A 27,909-nucleotide genomic window follows, 5' to 3' on the forward strand; every position below is an offset into this window, starting at 1 on the left:
TATGAGGACTGGAGAGGTAAGTGTAGGGACAGGGAGAGGCAGAGCAATGCTGGGAGTTGTAGTTATTTAACTGGGATGTATGTTAGGGCTGAAGGGAGGGATGTTATTGACATGGAACTGTGTGCTTGAGGTGGCTGGGGGAGGGAGTGATGTTATTTACATGGGACTGTATGTTGAAAGTGGATGGTGGGGGGGGAATGATGTTTATGTACACGGGACTTAATGTTTACGCTACGTTCACACTTCCGTTTGGGGATCCGCTTGTGAGATCCGTTTCAAGGCTCTCACAAGCAGCCCCAAATGCATCAGTTTAACCCCAATGCATTCTGAATGGATGCGGATCCATTCAGAATACATTCGTTCGGCTCTGTGCGGCCCCCCGTTCCGTTTTGGAGGCGGACCCCAAAATGCTGCAAGCAGCGTTTTTGTGTCCGCATGGCCTTGCGGAGCCAAACGGATCCGTCCTGACTTACAATGTAAGTAAATGGGGACGGATCCCTTTGCATTGACACAAAATGGTGCAATTGTAAACGGATCCGTCCCCCATTGACTTTCAATGTAAGTCAGGACGGATCCGTATTGGGACTTAGAAATTCAAATCTAATACAAACGAATCGGTCCAGAACGGATGCATTCGTTTGTATTATCGGTGAGGATCCGTCCTGTACAAGTACAGGACATATCCGCACGAACGCAAGTGTGAAAGTAGCCTTAGGGGGTGATGTTTACATGGGATTGTGCGTTGGAGGCGGCTGGGGAGGAGGTGATGTTATTTACATGGGACTGTATGGTGGAGGGAGGATTATAACTGCAGGGGGCACTTCAGATCCAGGGGACATTATAGGCGGTCTTATTACTACTGGGGGCTCTATAGGAGGGTCTTATAGATCCGCCTTATTTCTACTAAGCGCACTATGGGGGCCTTATTACTACTGAGGGGTCTGTAGGGAGCTTTATTACCACTGGGGGAACAATAGGGGGCCTTATTTCTACTGGGGGGCTCTGTGAGGGTATTATTAATATGGGAGGGCTTTTCTAATAATGGGGGCATTGTTGAGGAGCATTATCACAATTGGGGCAGTGTTACTAATGAGGGCATTCTAGAAGGGAATTACTATTGGTGGAACTATGAGGAGCACTATTACTATGGGGGGCAGTAATGTTTCTTCAGGATAGTATTTGGGGGTATTGGGGGGGGGCAGGGGCGTAACTAAAGGCTCATGGGCTCCGGGGCAAGAGTTCAGCTTCGCTCAGTGCTTTGTGTGTCTTCTTATGCGGCACAAGTGTCTTTGGGCCCCTTCATGCTCCTGGGCCCGGTAGCGGCTGCTACCTCTGCACCCCCTATAGCTACACCCCTGGGGGGGCACAGCAAGCAGCAGGATAACACTGTGGGGACTCCAGTTGGGGGATAATGATAGAATGTGAGGAAGCTAAGATGTCTGTGTGTCACACTCTGCAGAGACGAGGCGGCTGAGAGAAGTTGTCCAGACCGAGTGGAGAAGATGATGAGAGAGATCTACAGAGAAGATGATGACAGAGAGGAGACGTCACCTGGAGGCCCTGGATGTGACAGGTAAGTGCTGCTGTATAGCAAGTACAGCAAAGTGGGGGAAGGGGGGATCCAGGGGGCCCAAGTAAATTCTTGCCCAGGGTCCAATCAACATTAAAGACGGCCCTGGCACTAGAAGAAGCTGAAAGTATCTGTACATCTAGAGCGCGCCCACTATAAGGAGCTGAAAGTATCTGTACATCTAGAGCGCCCACTACAAGGAGCTGAGAGTATCTGTACATAGAGTGCGCCCACTATAAGGAGCTGAAAGTATCTGTACATCTAGAGCGCCAATACAAGGAGCTGAAAGTATCTGTACAGAGAGAGCGCCCACTAGAAGAAGCTGAAAGTATCTGTACATAGAGTGCGCCCACTATAAGGAGCTGAAAGTATCTGTACATCTAGAGCACCCACTACAAGGAGCTGAAAGTATCTGTACAGAGAGAGCGCCCACTACAAGGAGCTGAAAGTATCTGTACAGAGAGAGCGCCCACTAGAAGAAGCTGAAAGTATCTGTACATAGAGAGCGCCCACTACAAGGAGCTGAAAGTATCTGTACATAGAGAGCGCGCACTACAAGGAGCTGAAAACATTTAGCTATACATTTAGCTCCCACTGGAGAGATCTGAGAAAACATATACAGAAAGTTCCGAACAGGTAGATAAAAGCATGTGTATACATTGAGCTCCCTAAACAAGCAGGTGACCGCATATGCATACTTCTAACCCCTAAAAGAAGTAGATGAAACCACTGATGCATTATAAATCCACATGAAGTGCTCTCTCTAGGGGCAGCAGTAAGGAGACACAATATTATCTTATGACACAGAATATGAGGGACAAATAAGACTTATAAACATATATTATACAATTAAACAGGATCACAGGATTTTGGAAGGTACTCAACCCCAACTTCCATCATTCAGCCACCCTCTGATGGCACTATTGTAAGAGGCATTCTCCTACAGTCATTGTGCACAGTGGAGAGGCATTATTTGTACTTTATGTATACTATATGACACTTCATATTTAATGCATCGTGACTGTAACCAGGGCTTAATCATGTGCAGGGAACGCACATTAGTAATTTTCCAAGGCATTCAGTTCACTGTGAAATTCAAGAAAGAATACAGTTCTCCACCTGACTACTGGTCATTTATAGATGCCAGAAAGCACTACTGCCACCTGCAGGACAAGAGAGATAACTACAAGCAGATAACATGTCCCAAACAAAAGAAACTGTTCAGCCGACTTACGTTTTTTGCCATTGATGTGGTCCAAAAAGTTTATTGAATCTTTCACTACGCAGTCACAGACATTGCAGTAATAACTGAAAAGCAAAAATAAATGATATTTTATATGCTGCAAGACAAAGAAAAAAACCTTATGCATATGTATACAATCTGTTCACGCTAGCGTCATGCCTTCAGTTTACAACAGGTACTGGTTAACCCTGACAGATCCATTGCCTTTAATAAGATTCAGAGGCCAATATTCTTTTACTATCTTCAAAGAGCCAAAAGTGCCTTAGGCTTCATGCACAAGACCATATTTGACATTTTTTGTGGATAGCACACTGTCACTGACTCATTCATTTCTATAGGGCCATGCATATACATCTATTTTTTGTAGATCCACGCGGATGCTCCACAAATTCTAGAACATGTCCTATTCTTGTCTACATCACGCCCACCTAGCCATAGCTCTTAAATAATACCAAAACAGGAATTCACCTTCTTTAGCCTTATATAGAAGTAAATATAGAGGTAACAAACAGATGCATCATACAAAAAAAAAATAATAATAATAATAAAATCAAGCTCTTGAAGTTGCAGTAAAAATAAGCAAAAACTGCACCACAAGTCAATTTATACATGTATTAAAGGGCATCTGTCAGCAGCAGATTTGTACCTATGAAACTGGCTGACCTGTTACATGTGCACTTGGCAGCTGAAGGCATCTGTGGTCGTCCCATGTCCATATGTGCCCGCATTGCTGAGAAAAATTATGATGTTTTCATATATGTAAATGAGCCTCTAGGAGCAACAGGGGCGTTGCCATTATTCCTAAAGGCTCAGCTCTCTGTGCAACTGCCGAGCTCTCAGGACCAGGCAACGTAAATGTGATCATGCACACCTGGCCTTGTCAAAGTGGAGAGGATGCAGCAGTTGCAGAGAGCAGAGCAGCTAAGTGTAACGGCAGCGCCCCTGTTGCTCCTAGAGACTTATTAGTACACTGCTCCAAAAAATAAAGGGAACACAAAAATAACACATCCTAGATCTGAGTTAAATATTTTTCTGAAATACTTTGTTCTTTACATAGTTGAATGAGCTGACAACAAAATCACACAAAAATTAAAAAATGGAAATCAAATTTTTCAACCCATGGACGTCTGGATTTGGAGTCACACTCAAAATTAAAGTGGAAAAACACACTACAGGCTGATCCAACTTTGATGTAATGTCCTTAAAACAAGTCAAAATGAGACTCAGTAGTGTGTGTGGCTTCCACGTGCCTGTATGACCTCCCTACAACACCTGTGCATGCTCCTGATGAGGTGGCGGACGGTTTCCTGAGGGATCTCCTCCCAGACCTGGACTAAAGCATCTGCCAACTCCTGGACAGTCTGTGGTGCAACGTGACGTTGGTGGATAGAGCGAGACATGATGTCCCAGATGTGCTCAATTGGATTCAGGTCTGGGGAACGGGCGGGCCAGTCCATAGCATCAATGCCTTCGTCTTGCAGGAACAGCTGACACACTCCAGCCACATGAGGTCTAGCATTGTCTTGCATTAGGAGGAACCCAGGGCCAACCGCACCAGCATATGGTCTCACAAGGGGTCTGAGGATCTCATCTCGGTACCTAATGGCAGTCAGGCTACCTCTGGCGAGCACATGGAGGGCTGTTCGGCCCTCCAAAGAAATGCCACCCCACACCATTACTGACCCAATGCCAAACCGGTCATGCTGGAGGATGTTGCAGGCAGCAGAACGTTCTCCACGGCGTTTCCAGACTATGTCACATCTGTCACATGTGCTCAGTGTGAACCTGCTTTCATCTGTGAAGAGCACAGGGCGCCAGTGGCGAATTTGCCAATCTTGGTGTTCTCTGGCAAATGCCAAATGTCCTGCACGGTGTTGGGCTGTACGCACAACCCCCACCTGTGGACGTTGGGCCCTCATATCACCCTCATGGAGTCTGTTTCTGACCGTTTGAGCAGACACATGCACATTTGTGGCCTGCTGGAGGTCATTTTGCAGGGCTCTGGCAGTGCTCCTCCTGTTCCTCTTTGCACAAAGGCGGAGGTAGCGGTCCTGCTGCTGGGTTGTTGCCCTCCTATGGCCTCCTCCACATCTCCTGACGTACTGGCCTGTCGCCTGGTAGCGCCTCCATGCTCTGGACACTACGCTGACAGACACAGCAAACCTTCTTGGCACAGCTCGCATTGATGTGCCATCCTGGATAAGCTGCACTACCTGAGCCACTTGTGTGGGTTGTAGACTCCGTCTCATGCTACCACTAGAGTGAAAGCACGGCCAGCATTCAAAAGTGACCAAAACATCAGCCAGGAAGCATAGGAACTGAGAAGTGGTCTGTGGTAACCACCTGCAGAACCACTCCTTTATTGGGGGTGTCTTGCTAATTGCCTATAATTTCCACCTGTTGTCTAACCCATTTGCACAACAGCATGTGAAATTGATTGTCACTCAGTGTTGCTTCCTAAGTGGACAGTTTGATTTCACAGAAGTGTGATTGACTTGGAGTTACATTGTGTTGTTTAAGTGTTCCCTTTATTTTTTTGAGCAGTGTATATATTTTAAAACTTCATTTTTCTCAGCAATACGGACACATATGATCATGGGACCAACACAGATGTGTTCAGCTGCCAAGTTCACATGCTACAGGTCAGCCAGTGTCATAGGTACAAATCTGTGGACAGATGACCTTTAAAAGAGCTGCCTGACCATTCTTTAACAAAATGCTCCTGTAGCTAGATCATGAGCTTACATACTTGCTATGGCACCCCACTGCTGTTCTTTTGAGCCCTTCTTAAAATGTATACTGTGTTCAGTGCTGGTGGTCATACATCCAATAAGAAATAGCTTCTTCTCTCCTTGTCAGAGAAGAAGCAAGTGAGCGTAGTAGCAGAGCAGTCAACTGACAAGCAGAAAAGATTTTTTTTTTTTTTACTGGCTGGTACAATATACTGTACCAGGAATCAATATGATGCGCAAGTGTAAGGCCTCATGCACACGACCTTATTTTGTATCTGTCTCTGAGCCTTTTTTTCTGTTTGCACACGGACCCATTCATTTCTACGGGTCCACAAAAAAAAAAAAAAAAAAAAAAGAAAACACACAATTTGTATGCTGTCCACATCCATGTGTCTCTTCTGTAAATTATAGAACTAGTAATGGGAGTGCGAAAAATGCAAACCGCAATACCGATATGGCTGAGAGCATGAGGCCAAAAATCCATGGTATAAAAATAAAAATAAACATTTTTTGCATTACTCCAATTCACCGAAAATAGTTTGCAAATGGTCTTTCTTAAAAACATTCTATGATTTAGGATATACAGCTCATATGCAGACTTGTGTGTCTCCATAGTTACAGCCAACAAACAAACCCCTTGGTGGTCTGATGTTGCAGTCATATGGCTCATTTCAGTACGATTTGGGAGCCCTTGAAGAGGATCCATGCATAATGTTCTTCATGTGGCCCCGAGCAAGGGCTGATATTCAGACACTCATGTAGACTACCAAATAGCCTTCTTCTTCGTCTGTCCGTCCTGTCCCGCAGCGATATGAAAAAGGTACACAAAATGTGCTGGCTCTGTTACCAACTGCCGCATTCCAAAATCCTTTGTAGAGAGTGAAGGGGTCGCAACCTGATATTTCACTCAGTAAAGCCCATAACCAGGAAACATTCAAAATGATGTTTTCCAACGCGGCAAATACCAGACACACGGCTCACACACTCCGCATGTGCTATTTACTTTTTGTTTGATATTTGGACAACCGCGTCTTCTCAAGTGAATCAATAGATTTTATTAGTTGTGGGTCAACAGCCACTGCTAAAGAGCGGTCCTTTATTCCAGAGAGGAAATACAATGCCGTCTGGGTACGCTGCTCAGTCTGGAGCAATAAAAAGCAAAGTCAAAATATGACTGTAATATAATAAGAGCTGCTGGAATATCTTAGTGACTAGTCTTTTACCTACTGCACCCTTAAAATGAGAAATGCAGCCCCTAGGTTCACTGGAATACCTTGTTAAAGTGCACCGTTCATGACATTCGATCTATGCACAGAATGAAGGGCAGAAAGAGGCTTTATTACATGGCCACGGTGCATTTGTTTTAGGCTCCCCTGCACCAGAAAGGTTTAAAGAGGATCTGTATCTGACATGCCCATTTTAGTAACTCCAGCTGTTGTGAAACTACAATTCCCAGCATGCTCCATTCATTTCTATGAGAGTTATGAGAAGAACAGAGCAAGTGTGCATGCTGGGAGTTGTAGTTTCACAACACCTGGAGTGCCAGAGGTTGCCTACCCTGTGATCTGTACTGTATAATTCCTTTATTACTCCTGCCATTAGTTATGAAGCTATTGCTAAAAGTTTGCAATGAAGTCCAGAAGGGTGTTACTAGTTGGGGGGGGGGGGTAATCCCTGCAGACAGATCCAGATGGGTCCATGTTCTATTTTTTTGCGGTGTGGAGGCACGGAGAGAAACCCTACGGAAGCACTCCGTTCCTCACCTGACCTTTCCGGATCCCGGACCCATTCAAGTGAATGGGTCCACATTCGTGATGCTGGGTGCACACGGACGGTGCCCGTGTATTACGGACCCACTGTTTGCTGGCCGCAATACAGGCATGGCCGGGCAACGGGTGTGTGCATGAGCCCTAACATGGGCAGCACTGAATGGATAATGTCAGACTGTGCAGGGACTAACCCCAAAATGGACCTTCACTGCAAATTGTAATTCATTCATAACATCTATCAGGAGTAATAAAGGAATGGCACATCACATGACTCCAGAACTATTATTACCATTAAGGAGAGGCTGTGCAGGGATGCGGAGTTATGCCGATGCCGGGGAGCAGGTAAGTATAATGTATACGAGGGGCCCGGGCATTCTGGGGTCATTATAGAGCTTGGATAACCCCTAAAGGGACACTACTATCACATTTATCACATATTAGCAGGCTATATGCAAATTCTCCACATATTTATTTTATTTTTTTATTGGGTGGATGGCTTTCTGGAAATAATTTTTGAAGTCACTCCATGTACCGTACTCACTGTCCTGGCTCTTTAACTTCCTCCTTTGTTTGGACTCTAAACACATGAAAGAGCCTTGCTCGAGTTTCTTTCTCGGGCCATTTACTGCGGCTATAGAGGGGAGAGGGAGGAGTGTCCCCATTACATCATAGATTTCCCTGTCCGTTTGAGGTATGTAAAAAGAAAAACAATCAGTCCATGTTTCATCTGTGAAAATTTACGCTTTGGTTTGTGTCCGTTTTTCCACGGACACTGCTCAGCTGAAAAGTAATTTCCAGAGCATCTCCTATCAATGAAAAATGGACCAAACACGGACACAAAACAAATGCCATCCGTCACCTGATCCATGGTCAGTAAAAAGAATACCGATGTGCGAACAAACATCAAACGTGGGCGGACAGCTGACGTCAGTGAAAAACGGAAATGTGAACGAGGCCTTACACAGTACACTGATCAGTGCAATGTTCTTCCGTGTGAATCCTTATCTATGATTCTCATAAGAACAATGGTACTGTCACACATCCTAATTCTACTAACCTACTATTTTACTAAAGACAAGTGGATAATCATTACGATTAGAACGCAAGTGATGGAAGATGTTTTAAAAAAAAAAAGCTATCTGACCAAAAACGCTCGTTCACCGTCTGTGAAATTGTTGATGCGAACAAGTACAATCATTGATTGTTGTTAATGAATTGCATTATGTGAATCTGTATCGTATGCATTCTTGACGCATACGATACAGATTGTTGTTAATGAATTGCGTTATGTCAATCAATGATTGTACTTGTTCGCATCAACAATTTCACAGACGGTGAACGAGCGTTTTTGGTCAGATAGCTCATTTTGGTCCGAGAGGAGGAGCGATCGCTATATTGAATATAGGAGCCTAAAAAAAAAAAAAAAAAAAAAACACAAAAAACTGATTTGTCACCCATTGACTTTCAAAGTATTTAGTGACGGATCAGTTTTTTTCCGTTTTGATTTCACACAACCGCATCCGAAACGGAACGGATGCATCCTGATGTGCAAAATCAAAATGGATGTGTTTCATTCCAGTATTGGGATCCTCTGCCGGATCTCAATACCGGAATTTACAACGCAAGTGTGAAAGTAGCCTTAAATGGTTAAAAGCAGACATAGCGTTGCTCCAAGAGGCTCGCCTATCAAAATCTGATTATTTTTGCATGCAGAGATTATGGGCTGGGAGGGTGTTAAGAGCAGCTTCAGTGAGGGTGAAAGGTGGGGTGATGGGGCTTCATAAAAACCTGCCCTAGTCGGTTGTGTCTCATGCCTCAGAATTTACGGGCATAATAACATAAGGGCATACAATGATTGTGGCCCTAAAGAGACTAATAAACCATTCTTGGGCTAATTGTCATCGTAGAATATCTCTGGTTGAACTGATGCTACATAACGAGGAGGGAGGTGTAGGATTTCCACTTATCAGAAGCTACAACTTAGGTCTCATGGATGCAACCGTTGGATGTTATGCGGATCCACCAAACACTGATACCAGCCGTGTGCATTCTGCATTTTGCGGCATAGAACAGCCGCCCCCTAATGCGGCCAATATTAAGACAGATTTTTTTAGCGGGACAGCCATGCGGACACATGGACACAGAATGGATACGGATTGCCATTTTTCTTTTGTGGCCCCATTGAAGTGAATTGCAAAAAAAAAAATACTGACACAGAAAAAGGTTTGTGTGCATGAGCCCTTAGTGAGTTTATTAAGACACAGACTGGACTGAATAAAGGGATCTAATCACGACCTGCATAAAGGGTTTGGCACCCCCCATGGAGTTCGAATGCTCTTTTACAGGGATGTCCAACCTGTGGCAAAACTACAACTCCCAGCATGCCCTGATACCTGTAGGCTGCACAGGCATGATGGAACTTGTAGTGTTGCAACAGCTGGAGGGGCGCACATTGGGCATTCCTGCTCTATTACATACCAGATATTCCGCTGTAAATTTACACCTCAGGAGGAGCCTTCTGGAGCGAGGAACGCGGTCAGGCGCACCTTCCATCTACCCTTTCTAAAGTCGAAGCATCTTTCCCCCTGGAAACATCCAGAGTTTACGGCAGGACCGCTTAATAAACTTTTTCCCCAATCTCTTGAACAGGGCATACACACCGTACACAACGTCTGGCACCAGTGAGAAAAGAGGTACTACACCTTTACTGAATCATGTGACAAATATCCTTTCAGACAAGCCCTTTTTCCGGCATACTGTCAATTGCAAGGATTTTTTTGCCCCAGATTTGAGGATCTCTCAAGAGAGTTCATCTAATTCCTGGGAATCCTACTATATGGGAAAATAGACTTCTTCTTGGAGAGAATTTGTCGTATCTGCCTATTCAAGGGGTGGGAACAGGATTACCACAATGCAGAGATTTTCGGTAATATTTTGAAGGGATGGCTTCTTGTTCATAAGGCAATTGCAAGTGAAATATGGAGAGAATCTGGATTCATACACAGAGCATCTAAGGGTTTAACAAGCAGAGAGGGCAGGTACCTTCAGTGAGATTGACAGGTTACCATAAATGGCACTAAACAAAAAAATAAATAAATAAAATATTGTTTAACCCCCTTGGATACCGGAGGTTTTTAGTTTTTGCATTTTCATTTTTCTTCCCCGTCTTCCTGGAGTCCTAACTTTTTTATTTTTCCGTTCACATAGCCGTATGAGGGTTTGATGTACTTTATAATGTTGCATTTTTTAACGCCACCACTTAATATGGCATACAATTTAGTGGGAAGCGGGAGAGGTTTTTTTTAAACATTTTTGGAGCCCCTCTAGGAGGCTATAATATCCACTAATTAGTTTTTTATGGCTTATACCGTATTTCCACAGAACTACAGTATAAGCTCCAATTGCTTTTATCTTATGTTGGCCTGCCATCTGCTGGTCAACATAGGAACTGCAGCTCTAATATGCGGTGTCTCTTCAAAGAGACACAGCGTATTAGAATTAATGACCGGCTTCCCCAATTGTCGCACCAAGGTGCTGGGCTTACCTAGGCATCATTGCCAGTCACAGACATGAGCCGCAGGCCAATGTTGTTTGAAACAGCAGAAATCATGTTTAAAGACCCTGCTAAGGGAGCCTAAGACCCCTTGCAGACGAGCGTGTCCGGATTCGTTGTGAATGCATTCAGTGAAAAATGTCAGTGAAAAATTCTGTGAAAGTCATTCAGTTTTGTCTGTGATTGCGTTCAGTTTTCATCGCACGGGTGTAATGCGATTTAAAGAGTTTTGCACGCGCATGATAAAAATAAAAGGTTTACAAACAATATCTCTTAGCAACCATCCGTGAAAAACACATTGCATCCGCACTTGCTTTTAAAAAAATTGAAATGTTCTTTTTAGCAAATTTATAATAGCTTTTCCTAATGCGTAGCTGAAGGTTTAGGTACAATTTAAAGCAGTTTTACCAGGTATATCCAATCTACTGGATAGGTTATAAGTATATAATCACTGGGGGTCTGACCTCTGGGACCCACAACAAAAGAAAGTGTCTGAGGATGCGACACTAGTGTCTGCTTAACTAGTCCTCGGCATGGAATAAATAAATTAGAACGTATTGGCTCCGATGAGCCAAAGTTATTACTTCCCGAAGTCTCGCGAGACTTTGTGTAATAACTTCGGGAATTAATTATTACTGTAAGAAAAATCTTGTTACCGAACTCGGATTTGGTTCCAACGTACCACTTGGAACCAAACCCGAGTTCGGTACCAAGATTTTTTTTTACAGTAATAATTAATTCCCGAAGTTATTACACAAAGTCTCGCGAGACTTCGGGAAGTAATAACTTCAGCTCATCGGCGCCAATACATTCTAATACTGTACGGAGCTCCTGCTCTGTACAGTATTACAACCAAGTTTTATGCGAATCGACTACGGATGAAGCATCCGAACTCGATTCGCTCATCCCTAGTGAGTACTTTCTTATTTGTTGGACTTTGACCCGCAACAATCACAAGCACCAGGGTCCCCAAGTCCCCTATGTGATTTAAGCAGTAATGCACGTGAGAAAACTGCTCCATTGACTGTATATGAGACTAAGGTAAGTAGCGCTCGGCTATATCATGTGATAGGTAATAATAGGTTTACGGGAAAAGCCCTTTTAAACGGAGGTAGGTGCACCAATTAGGGCACTTGTTTATTAGCTAAAGTGAAAAGGGGCTACAAAGAGCTCTGGAGGACTATGGCTATCCACGCACTACATCGACAGTCTATTGGTCTTAATGAAAACTGTGCAATACTTCATTTTCCCTGAGGTGGTGCTGCAAGGAAACTGAACTGACGCGCATCCTCCCAAAGTACAGCTGACCACTGGAGGCTAGGCGATCTGCTTATATTCATGAAATCCTGTAATCAAAAAGTAGACAACCCCTTTAAGACATCCGCAGCTAAAAAGTTTCAAATGACCGTATTTTCTATTCTATGTCCTTCAGCTGACTGGCAGCACCCTGTAGTAAAAACATTTTTCCTCTTCTTTAATTAAAACCATTTCAAAAAGCTTTAATTTTAATAAGGTACTAATGCCATCACTAAGGCAGCTCCATCGTATTAAGACATTTCTAGGCTAGGACACTAAATTGGGCTCTTCCTTAATCTTCTACAAAATTCGATTTAATTAAATGAAGTTATTGGTCGCATGTATTTCGGATGGTCCTATAGAACCGTCACTGCCCAGTAAGCCTCCCATATTCTAGTATGTGCAGCATCTGTGACCTGGTGTTTGTATCAGACGAAAATAAGCTTAAATCATACATATGAAATGTTACTTCTGAGTCTGTAAAACCCACACCGATGATAGACGGTGAATGTATAAACTGCAAATCAATACAAAATGTGTGAATATAGCAGAAATATGTCCCCCTACCTAGAAATACATACTGAGAGGTTTCAGAAGAACATGTAATACGCATGTTTAACTGTCCCCCATGTAACATCCAGTAACCCAGGCATCCTCAAACTGTGGCCCTCCAGCTGTTGCAAAACTACAACTCCCAGCATGCCCGAACAGCCTACAGCAGGGCATTGTGGGAGTTGTAGTTTTACAACAGCTGGAGGGCCGCAGTTTGAGGATGCCTGCAGTAACCGGACCCTAACACCAAGGGAACTATTAAGTTCAGTTCAGTAAAACTAGATGTTACATCTTGAATATAGACCGTTAAAGCGGCTCTGTCACCAGGATCAACCCTATCACACCAGACATACTGCCTGGTAGGGCTCATCATGCTGATTAAAACAATACCTTTCTTTTATCTGTATGATAAATAGCTGCAGAGATATCTGTTTTTATTCATATGCAAAATGAGAGGTTGAAGCACCAGGAAGTGGGGCTGCATCCTTTCAGCACTGCCTTGTACCACCCCCTGTACTCTAAACACTCCACCCTCCCCTTGATTGACAGGGCTAGACGTTCTGAGGGCAGAGCTGTGTCCTACATATCATATACACTATGTAATATAGCTTCACCACACTGAGGCCTGCTCAGAAAGGTAATAAACATATTATATATATATTTTATTGTTATTCAAACCTGGGAGAGCACACCTTGCATGTGCAGCATACTGTACATTCACTGCTATGGGACAGCCGAACATAGCTCAGTAAGTATGCTTGCTTATTTTCAGAAGTCCAAAGTAGTGAAAGAAGAGCAAGCTGCGCAAGTGTGGCCACATCTCCATTTATTGCCATGGGATTTATGAAAAACAGCCAAGCCAGCGCATATGCGTGGCTTGCTCTTCCATTCCGATTAGGGCCCTGTTCTAGAGACAGGAGTGGGTCCTACCGGTGGGATCCAGACCTGACATTTATGCCAAATCCTAGTGATGCTAGGTGGTAATGCGCACAAACGTACCAGAGCTTGACATTTCAGGGGCCTCTAAGTGGCACATGACCATAGAGGCTCCACAGTGGCATGTAACCACGGACCAGGGGGTCACACTTCTGATGTGCCGGGACTGGAAGAAGCAGAGACTGTAGCCTTGCCACGAGAGAACTGCGGCATTCAGTAGGAGAGTAGCTTTTTTTTTGTCATTTCATTTAAACACTCTCTTGGCCATCATTACATTTGTTTGATGTGGTCGGACAACCCCTTTAATATATGCAGTGGTTCCAATAATGTAAAGAATTGTTTTATATATGGTGAGGTGCATTATCTTTTTGTTTTGCTGTTCATACCAGTTAGAGAGTGTTCCTACACACTATGATACTATCTAATCAGTGCTGACTATGTAGGGACACACCCCTAGGACAAGAGGAACCGTAACTTTCACTTTATTTAGCAATGATTCTCCGATTATTTCATGGGGAGTAATAAAACAGACATGTCAGGAAAGGTGATGGGTCCTCTAATGCCACACTGACATCTCCTAATAAATTAAAATGTGATTCCCCTTTAATTTTGGTGTACTACGGTAAGGAGAATAAACTTGCTTGTATGCCTTACGTTAGAGATTTTGACTAACAGCAATGTATGGAGGAAGCCAACCAAGTGCAGCAGGATTTTTTTGGAAAGCAAGTCATATGTCCATGGCATGTTCTCTCACTGATTCTGTCCACCAATGTAAAAATACTCATTGGCCACCAGAGGTCTCCTAATTGATCTAAGAGAAGAAAATGCTACAAGGCCATGATCTCCCGCATTAGCATGCATTATAAACATCCCCGTTGTTCAATGTCTCCATAATAAACGTGATAACTATAAAGGCATTTCCATTGTCCGTTTTCTTATGTGGGTTTCATCCTCCTTGACCTCACCATGTAAGGCCCCTTTCACACGGGCGAGTATTCCGCACGGGTGCACTGCGTGATTTGAACGCATTGCACCCGCACTGAATCAGGACCCATTCATTTCTATGGGGCTGTTCACATGAGCGGTGATTTTCACGCATCACTTGTGCGTTGCGTGAAAATCGCAGCAAGCTCTATTTTGTGCGTTTTTCACGCAACGCAGGCCCCATAGAAGTGAATGGGGCTGCGTGAAAATCGCAAGCATCCGCAAACAAGTGCGGATGCGGTGAGATTTTCACGCACGGTTGCTAGGTGACGATCGGGATGGAGACCCGATCATTATTATTTTCCCTTAGAACATGGTTATAAGGGAAAATAATAGCATTCTGAATACAGAATGCATAGTAAAATAGGGCTGGAGGGGTTAAAATAAATAAATAATTTAACTCCCCTTAATCCACTTGCTTGCGCAGCCGGCATCTCTTCTGTCTTCATCTTAGCTGTGTGCAGGAAAAGGACCCGTGGTGACGTCACTCCGGTCATCACATGATCTTTTACCATGATGATGGATCATGTGATGACCGGAGTGACGTCACCACAGGTCCTTTTCCTGCAATCAGCAAAGGAGACAGAAGAGAAGCCGGGCTGCGCGATCAAGTGGACTCAGGTAAGTTTAATTATTTATTTTTTTAACCCCTCCAGCCCTATTTTACTATGCATTCTGTATTGACAATGTATTATTTTCCCTTATAACCATGTTATAAGGGAAAATAATACAATCTACAGAACACCGATCCCAAGCCCGAACTTCTGTGAAGAAGTTCGGGTACCAAACATGCGCGATTTTTCTCACGCGAGTGCAAAACGCATTACAATGTTTTGCACTCGCGCGGAAAAATCATGCATGTTCCCGCAACGCACCCGGACTTTTTCCCGCAACGCCCGTGTGAAAGAGGCCTAAAGGTTTGTCTATTTGTAGCACACGCTCTGCTTGTAGGCAAGGTTAACAAACAGAGCAAAAAATTTCTCAGTAAATTCCTAACATGAATGCATGTTGGACCATCATTTACTGTATTCAGACAGATGGAAAAGTGTAGAATCCGCCAACCTTACAATATACACAACATACAGCGTTGTGTCCTGAGAGCCATCTTCCCCTACCTGGACGTCACTGTGTGTGAACACTCCTTTCCTATCTGAGGCACAATGCTGGATCTGTACAGTGTATCGCATATATATATCTTTAGAAAATGAGGAAGCAGCACACTGTAGATAATGGGGGTGCACGACCGGCCAATGTGGACCAGCACCTGGGTCCAGTAAAATGGAAAGGAAAAAAAGCCAGCAGCACTCCAGATGATTGAAGAAAACGTGTGGTTTATTGACCCAAAAATGAAGCAGCTTCATTTTTGGGTCAATAAACCACACGTTTTCTTCAATCATCTGGAGTTCTGCTGGCTTTTTTTCCTATATATATATATAATTAAAATATATATATATATATATATATATATATATATATTTTAGAGTTATGGACTGGCGTAGATTTCAGATATATGGTAATTTACATTGGTTTGTAATGATGATCAATGTGCCAGGCACAGAAACACCATTTTCATATAGTACAAAACTACTGGTTGCCTACTCTTGACATGTGTATACTGAACAATGACATTAAAATATAACTTTTATTGATCACTTGTTAAAGCTTGGATATAACTATCTAACCTACTATTAAGACTATCTAATAGATTCTCTAGTGTGCTGTGTTGCTATCGTAGACTGCCCGTGCCCCTGAAGACGCCATGTATATGGCGAAACATGTCGGGGGGCAGTGTATAAGGTTTTAGACTGTATAGACCTCTGCATGTGACAAATATAGACACCGCTCTAAACAAATAAGTAGTGACTGGAGCAAGCGCGCCGCTACCAGGTTACTATAATAATAGCATAGCAAGGAAGCAACACAGCACACTAGAGGATCTATTAGTTATATCCAAGCTTTAACAAGTGATCAATAAAAGTTATATTTTAATGTCATTGTTCAGTATACACATGTCAAGAGTAGGCAACCAGTAGTTTTGTACTATATGAAAATAGAGTTATAAGTGCCTCTACATGTGTAGGGTATACATTTGGAACAAAGGCACAGAAACACCACCCACTCTCCACACACACACTTTTTTTTTTTTTTTTCAGAAAAGAGGTAACTGCAATGTAGGCAGGTCCCAAGTAACCCCATCAAGTCCCTCAATGGAAGGACCTTATATTTTTGTATTTATCTTTTTGTATTATTTTGATATCAAGAATCATGATACGACACTTGGCATCGGAATCGAAGTCCAAATTCTGAAGTTTGACTTTAAGTATACCATGGAGGAACAGGTACCAGGTATTGTGTGCTCTGAGTACTAGAATGCAATTTTATACAATCTGTTCACCTCATCTTTTTGCCCTGCAAAGTGTCCCTAGGGGGAGCTGGTGCATGGCTCCCGGTTTTCGACCTCCCAGATGCCGTGGTCATATTCGAATTGTCATGTCATGTTTAAATGTGTACGATCTACGTTATCGTCAATCGCATACATTAGCCCCTGTTTCCTGCTGTTTAAAACAGCAGGAACCCGGCAACTAGGAAGCCTGCTCTGCTTGTGAGCGCCATTTGTAAGTTTATGTGAGGTGGTCGGGAAGGGGTTAAAGACACATTAAAATAAAATCAAAATAAATTAGATAATCAGCAACTTAAAAAATAGTCCCTAATAAATGACATTTGGAAACTTTCTGTAACCCAAACCTGACAAGTGATGCATGCTGCCCTATCTTAGAGCACTGAAGAGCTCTGTGATACACAGGTTTATATCATCTGGAGCAGAATGTCTGAGTAAAAAAAGACAGGACTCCTAGGAGAAGCAGTGAGAATGCCGATTACCACCACACACACATAGCGATTGATAGCTCTGCCTGTGTCAGTGCGATTACAGAGAGTCTAGGGCAGGGCTGGCCAACCTGCGGCTCTCCAGCTGTTGTAAAACTACAACTACCACCATTCCCTGCTGTAGGCTGATAGCTGTAGGCAGACTAGGCATGCTGGGAGTTGTAGTTTTGCAACAGCTGGAGAGCCGCAGGTTGGCCAGCCCTGGTCTAGGGGGTCTCCAGGACTCTCAATGTCCTAGGAACACTGGCAGGATTTTCTCAGCTTTTTACGGTATGTCCACACAGGAAGGATACGCTGGTAAATGCAGTACGTAGTACAGTAGCAGCTAAGCGGAGGCCAGTTACCAAAAAAATCTGATCTGAGAGGCGGATTTCACCCTTGTACAGGGAGACATCCACAGCAAATCTGCTATGAAATCCACATGTAACTCGTGGCGATTCTGCCGTCACCAACTGCCTCCCCATTTGGATGTCCCTAGAAATCATATAAGCCGAAATATCACAGAGCTCAGCTTCTCTCTATCATATGCTTCTCACAGAGCAGCAGAAATCACCGGCAGGTAGACCATAAAAGGTCCATAAATGCTAAAAGTTTGAATTCAGATAGCTCCTAAAATATGACCACAATGTAAAGAGCACACAAATTAAAACAGTATTTTAGTTGCACTTTGTATTTTTTTTTTACATGTGTCTGGTCATGAACATGGGAAAATGAACACACTACAAACCGTGGGGGGATTTATCAAGCCTTGCACTCCAGAAGTCTGTGTTCAAAAAGTTGCAAAATAGGGCTTTTGCTACTTTTTGGTATTAGGCTAGTTTCACATTAACGGCACAGACCACCGGCAGGCTGATCCATCGGGTGAACAGCCTGTCGGATCCGTCCTGCCGCTAGTGACAGTGTGCCCCCGGAGTGCCGCTCCGTCCCCATGGACTATAATGGGGGCGGGGCAGAGTTCCGGCGGAGGCACGGCGAGAGGCTTCCGGAATAAATGTCGGAAATGTCGTAGTTTTATTCTGGCAGCCTCTCGCCGTACGCTGCCGTGCCTCTGACGAAATTCCGCCCCCGCCCCCATTATAGTCAATGGGGACGGAGCAGCAGTCCGGGGGCACATGTTAACTAGCGGCAGGAAGGATCCGACAGGCTGTTCACCCGACGGAACAGCCTGCCAGAGGTCCGTGCCTCTAGTGTGAAAGTAGCCTTACTTTCCCAAAAGTTTTACTTTTGACTTTTTATACCACTCACGCCAGTTTTGAAAAGTAGGCGGAAAAGTGGGCACGGATAGCTATGTTAATGTCTTCCACTAGGACTTTAAATAGTTGCAAAAAAGTCCCACACTCCAGTAGAGGGGTGATGTAAAAAACTGGAGTAGTTTTTCTAGACAAAGGCATTAGGTTTAAAGATGAGACAAATTTCAACGAAATGTGTCACCAAAAATGTTATCTGCCGGTTAAAACCAGATAGCCACACACATATCCTTTTTCTAGTATTTACTGATTGCAGATTTATGTATTTCCTGAACATGATTATGGGGGCCATCCTGCCTGAGCTGCTCTTAACAGCATTTAGAAAGCATTAAGAAAGTTGCTTTATGGCAGCCGCATGGTCCATAGACACAATGGTCTGGAGCGTACTCTACTGACTTCTATACGAGAGTTCTCTAGGCATGCTCTGTGACCTGTGCAGAGGCCAGGATGGAGTAGATAAGCTGTAATATCACCTATTGTGAATGGTGGATCCTGTCTTACCTATACACAGAGGTGATATCATTACAGGCAGGATTAGAATGATAGATAAGCAGGTAACTGCAGTAAGGTGATCTGTACAGACCAAGTAGTGATGCCTATTAGGCTTAGTGGCCAGTGAGAAAACTTCAGGATTTTATGTTTTTTGTTTATATATAAAATATTGACATGGAAAATTTAAAATAATCAAAAATGCTTAAAAATTATGTGAAACATAAAAACGTGATTTAAACAATAGGTCATTTTCTGATGACCGATTCCCTTCAAAAAACAACATGCACAGTTTGTTAAAGAGGACCTTTCACCTTGAAAAACATTGTGAACTAAGTATGCTGCCATGGAGAGCGGCGCCCGGGCATCTCACTGCACTTACTAATATCCCTGGGCGCCGCTCCGTTCTCCCGTTATCCCCTCCGGTATCTTTACTCATTAAGTTATAGTAGGCGGTGTCTGCCCTTGTCCTGTGGGCGTCTCCTTCTCCTAGGCTGCAGCGCTGGCCAATCGCAGCGCACAGCTCACAGCCTGCACTTTATATCTTGGCATGTATTGTATTTCATTCTGATCTAGGCCTGTTAGCCTTGGTTAGGTTTTATATATTTGATATTTGGCTTTGTGCCATACGTACACATTGTAGGATATTTGTATCATTCCTCCAGCCTTGATATGTTCTGTTATCCAGTGGTGCTCCATTATCTTGAGTGCTCCCCACTTACCATTGTATTGTCTTTTATGTGCATTTTAATACATTCTTGTCTCTTGTTGAGACTATAATAAAGTTTACATTCATTACTATTTGTGCTAGCCTTGTCTCTCTTTTTTGGTGTTACATCGTACGTGCAGGCTTAGCACGTGTACTCACATTTCCTGTGAGTCATTCTCTATTGGTGATATGAACTTAGGACTTGACAACCATGATATAAATGTAACATAATACAAAAAATAACAAAAATGGCTTTAAAAAAAAAAAAAACACATTAGTAAAGAATGCCTTTTTTGTTTTTAACGAAAATACATGAGTGTGAAGTAGGCCTAAGTGTGGGTGCAGGTAATTCTCCATGATCTGTACCTACTTGAACAGTACACCATAAAGGGGTTCTTATGGGTTTAACATACCCAATTCGAATTACTTGAGTGTGTGGTCCCCGGACACTCCCCTATTAGCTAGAACCAAGATCTGCAAACTCTGAAGAACCTGGCACCTCGGGGCATTACACAGACATCCCATTGATGCGTACTGTTTTATGCCTCATTTTCCCTGAGGTGACGCAGCAGGTGAACTGCACAATTGCCACATGGTCCCCCAGAGATTACAGCAGGACATCCTATGATCAGCTTATGGTAGGTGGATATGAGCTAACATTAAAGGGAACCTGTCACCTCCAAAAACCATCCCAAGCCGCCAGCACTACCTGATAGTAGCCAGCAGTGTGTTTCTGACGATAATTTTCTTCCTGCAGGCAGATGAAGCAAAAGCTCAGAAAACGTTCTTTAATCCCCTGCCGGCGCGCTTCTCTAAACATGCTTGAAGTCAAGGGGGCAACGGCCTCCTTGCTTCAAGTCAAGGTAACTGCGACCCCTTCCCTGCCCCCTTGACTTTAAGCATGACTAGAGAAGCACGCCAGGCAGGGGAATAAAGAACGTTTTCTGAGCTTTTGCTTCATCTGCCTGCAGGAAGAAAACGATCGTCGGAAACACGCTTCTGGCTATCAGGTACTGCTGCCGGCTTGGGATGGTTTTTGGAGGTGACAGGTTCCCTTTAAGGAGAAGACAAAATCCTCTTACACTGAATATTTTGCACAATTTCTTCCAGGGAACTTACCCGCCCATCTCAGACTGAGGTGTGGTCTTTGTAATGACAATGGTTTTCCCCAACTTGGACTCCAAATCCACTTTGTAGTCTCGGTGCCTGAGCAGCTCCCTTTTGACAGGGGGCTGTAGTGGTTTGCCTACAAAAAAACACATTTTTATGAAACATTACCAATACAAAAATATAAATACAAATCCCTATAAAAGAACAGAAATTCTGACATTTTATTTACTTTTCCATATTTTCAAGTAATTTTTATATTCATTTTAGTGATACTCTATAGCTGCAGAAGACACTCAGAAATCCAGTCTACAATATGTAATTCAGATTTGTGTTTAAACACAACAGTCAGAACTCATGCACACGACCGCGCGGTGTTTCACGGTCAGAAAATTGCAGATGCGAAAAAAAATAAAATAAATGGCAGCCGTGTGCGTTCCGCAATTTGCAGAACGGAAAAGACCACCCATAATAGAAATGATTATTCTTGTCCGCATCTTTTGTGGCCCAATTGAAGAGAATGGGTACACATCCGAGCCGCAAAAAATACGACCAAAACAACAGTCGTGTGCATGACGCCTCAATCTGAGGAAGCAGAGCTGCTGTGGGGAGAGCCAGTCATGTGACAGGAGGTGTGTCCCAGACTATCAATGACTCCCTGTAGGCATTATAACTGTGGTGTAGTCACAAAATAGGGTGCTGCTCTTATGGAGGTGAAAAGGAGCAAAGAAGCAAGTACCAAAGAAAATATAAAACCAGTAAGCATCCCCTTGAGGTGCTGACTTACATATTTTTGAGCACAACAGTGGACAGTTAAAAATTAAACTAGGCACAGACATTTATTAAAATTAATAGACGGTAAGAAACCCTACATGAGCTGCACACTAAAATAAGGAGGAGCTATATGGGTTTTCCTGATTATATATCTATTATATATACACACATACACATACTGATGACCTAGAGTCAGGATATGTCATCAATACCTAATCGGCGGGAGTCCGACACCACCACCGGTCAGGTCTTTAAAGAGCAGACATCGCTCCATGTGAGTGCTGGTTCCCGGTCATTACACTACACGTCGTCTGCTGTGGAGAGGTGGCGTCATTTAAATACAAGTACTCGTTCCATTCAAGTAAACGGAATGCGTACTTGTCATTACACTGCAACGACAAAGTGTAAAGTGCAGTGTAATGAACATGGAGCACCAACTCCTATATATATATATATATTATATATATATATATATATAAAGACAACCCCTGTAAGGAATCCTACATGAGCTACCACACACAATAGCAACATATGAGTCATGTCACTGGGTCACATGAGGCATGGGTAAATTGTCACCGCTGTGAAAAGTCATTGTCTGCTGCAGTCACGTGACCCGGCGTCAAGCCACGTGTTAACGCGGGACCTGCAGTATTGGTGGGACAGCCGGAACCCAGCGGTGGGGATCAGTTATGTATAATTACTACCACAGGTCCGGCCATGCTGTGGTTTCTGTAGAAAAGGTCCCCAGGGGTGAACAACACCTTTAAAGAGGACCTGTCCCCCCTGACATGTCTGTTTCAGTAATTACTTGCATTCTCCACGTAGTCTTATGACAATGTTGTGCCATTCTTCTGTTATTCCTATCAGAATTTAATGAATGAATTGCCAGCTGTCTGTGTAATGGCTTAACAGGGTGTTACCAGTGTCTCTTCACAAGGTCACACTGTCCAATCGCTGCCAGCTGCAGGGACACACCCCCAACCGGCAACACCCAGTTGGACCTTTATTGCACCTATATGAAGGCAATTCATTCATAACTTCTAGCAGGAACAATAGAGAAAAGGCTCAACATAGAGTCATAAGAATAGATGCTCTAGAAATGTTAGAAGTGCCCGTACACACGTAGCATGTGAATAAACCCTTACATGAGGTAGTTACTAAAACTGACATGTCAGGAGTGACAGGTCCTCCTTAGGGCTCATGCACACAAACGTATTTTCTTTCCGTGTCCATTCAGGGTTTTTTGCGGACCGTGTGCGGAACCATTCATTTTAATAGGTCCGCAAAAAAACGGAAGTTACTCCGCGTGCATTCTGTTTCTGTATGTCCGTATTTCCGTTCTGCAAAATAATAGAACATGTCCTATTATTGTCCGTATTACGGACAAGGAAGGGACTGTTCTATTAGAGGCAAGCTGTTCCGTAAAATACGGAATGCAGACGAAGGCCATCCGTATTTTTGCGGATTCGTTTTTTGCGGACCGCAAAATACATACGGTCGTGTGCATGAGGCCTTAAAGAGAAGGTTCACCATTTAACACATTTTGATATGCTGCACTGTGATCAATGAATAAAGGCATAATAAATAATAGCACTGACTGTTAAAGGGGTTTTCCAGAAATTAGACAGTGATGAGCTATATCATCAGAATAGATCATCAATATGAGATCAGAAGGGGGGTCCAACACCACACTGATCATCTGTTTGCCAGTGCTGGAAACTATATATAAGCAGAAGGCTCTATCCGCTGTATAGCATCTGGTGCCAGGGCGGCCTGAAACAGCAGATCGGTAGGGAACTGGACCTCCACGGATCTGATATTGATGACCTATCCTGAGGACAGCCCTCAGTATCTAAGCACATTCAGACGTCCGTAGAATGGGTCCGGATCCGTTCTGCAAATATGCGGAACAGGTGCGGACCCATTCCTTTTCAATGGGGCTGGAAAAGATGCGGACAGCACATTTCTGGTCCGCAGATCCGGAAAAAAATAGAGCATGTCCTATTCTTGTCCGCAGCTGCGGACAAGAAAAGGAATCCTCTATTAAGTGCCGGCGATGTGCGGCGTCAGTGTTTGCGGTCCGCAATATGCTGACCACAAAACACTACAGACGTCTGAATGGATCCTTAAAAACATCTTCTATGTCACTGAGACATGTCAGGTGAGGTCAACTGGGTGCCTGTGCCCTGTAACTCTCGGGTATCGCGATCAGAAGTAGATCCACTACATCTGTCTATAAATCATGTTACTGTGCGTACCTGAATCATGCAAACTCCACCACCACCAAAAAACAAACACAGGTTAAAGCATCATGACAGCATAAATATTAGACAGAAAAATAATACAAACCATCTTTCTTTTCTCTCTCTTCCGTGATTCGTCTCTGTGCAAGTTTCTCATATTCATCTTTATCCCACTTTCGACGGAAATCTGCGTTCTTCGACTGAAAAGAGGCAAAAACATATTTAAGGCCTCATGCACACAAACCTATTTTCTTTCCGTGTCCGTTCCAATTTTTTGGCGGACCGTAAACGGAACCATTCATTTTAATGAGTCGACAAAAAAATAAATAAAAAAAAATGACGTTTATTGTTCGCATTAAGGACAAGCATAGTACTGTTCTATTAGGGGGCCAGCTGTTCCGTTCCACAAAATACGGACTGCACACGGACATCATCCGTATTTTTTGCGGATCCGTTTTTGCAGACCGCAAAATACATACGGTCTTGTGCATGAGGCCTAAAAGAGATCCAGAGTTTTTCCTTTGAAAAACGCAAACAGTTTTTCGCCACATCCAAAACACAGCACACTGCAACGTGTGGCAACACCTTAAGGGACACCCCTGTAACCCACTGCAGACTAAGGTTACATTATAGTTTATTTTTGCACCTTGTGGTGATGGCGAGTACAATAAAGGAGTTCAAGAGGGGCCTGGATGTATTTCTGGAGTGTAATAATATTACAGGCTATAGCTACTAGAGAGGGGTCGTTGATCCAGGGAGTTATTCTGATTGCTTGATTGGAGTCGGGAAGGAATTTTTTATTCCCCTAAAGTGGGGAAAATTGGCTTCTACCTCAGTTTTTTTTTTTTTGCCTTCCTCTGGATCAACTTGCAGGATAACAGGCCGAACTGGGTGGATAAATGTATTTTTTCGGCCTTATGTACTATGTTAACCTATTTTGGCTCCCACCATGTTAGTTCCCCCTCAAAAAAAATGGCAGACGAGATAGGCCGTTGCATTTTTACTAAAGGACCATTACAAGAACTACTACCCATTATAAAAAAAAAAAACACATGCATGTCTAAGGGATCACTCTCATATTTCCACACAACCTTCGATCAGACTGGTCAAAACCAGCTGTTTTGATTGGTATCTATAATGTGCATGAGGACCTTCCTGCAGGTATGTACAAACTCCAAATGTACGCAAGAGGCACAAATACAGGCATTGAACCAACACCAATTCCCGGAGTTCTTCGGGAATGATTTAAAATGGCCGCCAGCAACCTGTCCTAGAATGTGAGGACTGGTAGCCTCCTCTTGCAGAGCCACCTTGGAGGGGGAGGCCTCACTACACACTATGATTTGGCGCCTGCATATACTACATATTAATGAGTGTTCCTGTCAGGCTGATCAGCCATGATGACATATCCTAGGCAGGATCACATCATTAAAATCTAATGTAGAGCAGTGGAGTAAGGCTGCACCTTCTCACTCTCCTAGGCAGCTCGGAAAGTAGTGGCAACCAATCTTGCTCACATACTAGGACAGGTTGCTGGCAGCCATTTTAAATAAATTCCTGGAGAACCTTTTCAAGGGAGATGTTCCCTTCTGGACAACCCCATATCCAAATGCAGCTTTCTCAGATCACAAGGGACCGCTCTATGTAGCAGTTCTTGACAAGGAAGAATGCCGTGGGAACCAAAGAATCATCAGTCCAGCACTACACCTGAAAATCTAGCGGGGGATCAGATGGGCGTAACGTGGCTCTGTGTGAGAAAGCAGGGAAATCCACCCCAAACCGCTGGTTTGGCAATGGCTTCTCTACTATTTACGGATATATAGTTCCTGTATCGAGCCTGTCTAAAGGTAACCTTGTGGAAAGCTCCCATTACTATTCTATGAGATTTGCGGCCTCTCACTGAAAACTTAACCCCTTTCAAGCCTATTCTTATTTTCTCATTTACGTTATTCCTATCCCGCCTTCCAAGAACCATATTTTTTTTTTTTGCTTTCTGTTCACGTAGCTGTATAAGGACTTGTTTCTTTGCAGCGCAAGTTTTTTTTTTTTTTTCAATACCTGTTAATTTTACCATAGCTTGTACTGGAAAACAGGGGAAAAATAAATAAATCATTGAGCTGTGAAATTGGAAAAATTCTGGCAAGGTTTTTTCAGGTTTTGTTTTCAACGACGTTCACTGTGTGCTAAAAATGACACGACAACCTAATTCTGTGGGTCAGTACAGTGATACCAAATTGATATTGTTTTTATTAAGTTTTACTATGTTAGGTCTTCTGCACACGACCGTATGTAGTTTGTGGTCCGCAAAAAATACAGATGAGGTCAGTGTACATTCTGTATTTTGCGGATCAGAACAGCTGGCCCTTAATAGAACAGTCCTATCCTTGTCCGTAATGCGGACAATAGGACATGTTCTATTCTTTTGGGAACAGGCTAACAGAAACGGAATGCACACAGAGTAACCTCTATTTTTTTTTCGGACCGTATGCAGAATCATTCCTTTTAAATGAAAAAAAGAAAAACGGACACGGAAAGAAAATACATTCGTGTGCATGAGCCCTTAAAAGAATAAAAATCCTTGAAAAAATCTTTTTGCATCAACCATATCCTGACAGCCAGAACTATTTGCGTCTACAGAGCTGTATGTAGTTTTCCAATGGTACAATGTTGGGGTATGTACAACTTTTTGATCACTTTTCACTAAAGGGGTTATCCAACATTTTGTATCTTGTCTGACACTCGGGCCCCCTGGGGCTTGCTGCCTACCCCTGACTAGTGAAGTCATGACTATCGGTCATGTGGCCTAGGTGCAGCTCAGCCCCATTATACAATGACAGGATAAGTCAGTTACAAAAATTCAGATAACCCCTTTAAATTTTTAGGCGGGGGGAGGGGTAACAAGATAACCAAATAAATGGCAAATCGTATTTTTCACTTCATAAGACATAACTAGGTTTTAGAGTACGAAAATCAGACTGCCAATCTTCATCTGACCAGAAATAACTACGGTAAATGAACTTACCTCTCTGGACGGTGCGGCCGCTCTTCCTGCACTCACCACTCCCTAGTCTTCTCCGGGCCCACACTGACACTGTACGCAGTCAGAACAGTGCAGCGCAGGTCCGGAGAAAACCTCTGCTCCCCACACCTACTGAATACTGGAAGCGCTCACTAGTATTCGCTTTATAAGATGCACTGCCATTTTCCTCCCACTTTTGCGCATCTTATAAAGCAAAAAACATGGTAGTTTGGACATGTTTATTTTTTATTATTTACTTTTATATGCAAAACTGGAATTTTTTTTTTTTTTTTACTTTTTTTGCCACAGAGGCTCCAACTGCTCAGATGTTGTGGTCGCTACTGACCACAGCATCTGAGGGGTTAAATGAATGAGATCGCAGACTCGGCGTGTAAACTCACTCCATACACTTTATTTTGGCATAACTGTATGTCGTGGTGCGTGTAAGGGAGATTCTGGTTGTTGCAAGTTATCCCCTATCCAGTAAAGATCAGTGGGGGTCCTTCCGTTGGGCCCCCCACCAGTCACAAGAACAAGGAACCCATACCCCTTGGAGCCCCCTGAAACGAACAAAGCAGCTGCTCCATTCATCTCTATGGGAGTTGTAGAAGTAGCTAAACACTGTACTCGGCTGTCTCCGGACTGCCTGTAAAGACGAATGGAGCCACAGTGCTTGGTCTGCTGATCCGTTTGTTTTCGGGGGGCTTTGAGAGGTATGGGGTCCCCGTTCTCGTCCCAGTGTTAGGACCCCCGCTGATCTAATAGTTATCCCCCCTGTCCAGCCGGGTGTTACCAGTTTG

The 27,909-nt window shown here is 43.5% G+C and overlaps 1 protein-coding gene across 1 annotated transcript in view; it reads right to left on the reverse strand.

Moving 5' to 3' along the window:
• Positions 1-27,909, reverse strand: part of ZMAT2 (zinc finger matrin-type 2) — a 52,097-nt gene that overhangs the window by 23,573 nt on the left and 615 nt on the right. The window contains exons 2-4 of the mRNA XM_040441753.1: positions 24,197-24,290; positions 21,086-21,212; positions 2,805-2,878 (exon numbers count right to left, since the gene is read on the reverse strand). Coding sequence (XP_040297687.1) covers positions 2,805-2,878; positions 21,086-21,212; positions 24,197-24,290 — 295 coding nt within the window. The remainder of the gene's footprint in view (positions 1-2,804; positions 2,879-21,085; positions 21,213-24,196; positions 24,291-27,909) is intronic.

Source organism: Bufo bufo, chromosome 1, assembly GCF_905171765.1.
Source record: "Bufo bufo chromosome 1, aBufBuf1.1, whole genome shotgun sequence".
NCBI lineage: Eukaryota > Metazoa > Chordata > Amphibia > Anura > Bufonidae > Bufo > Bufo bufo.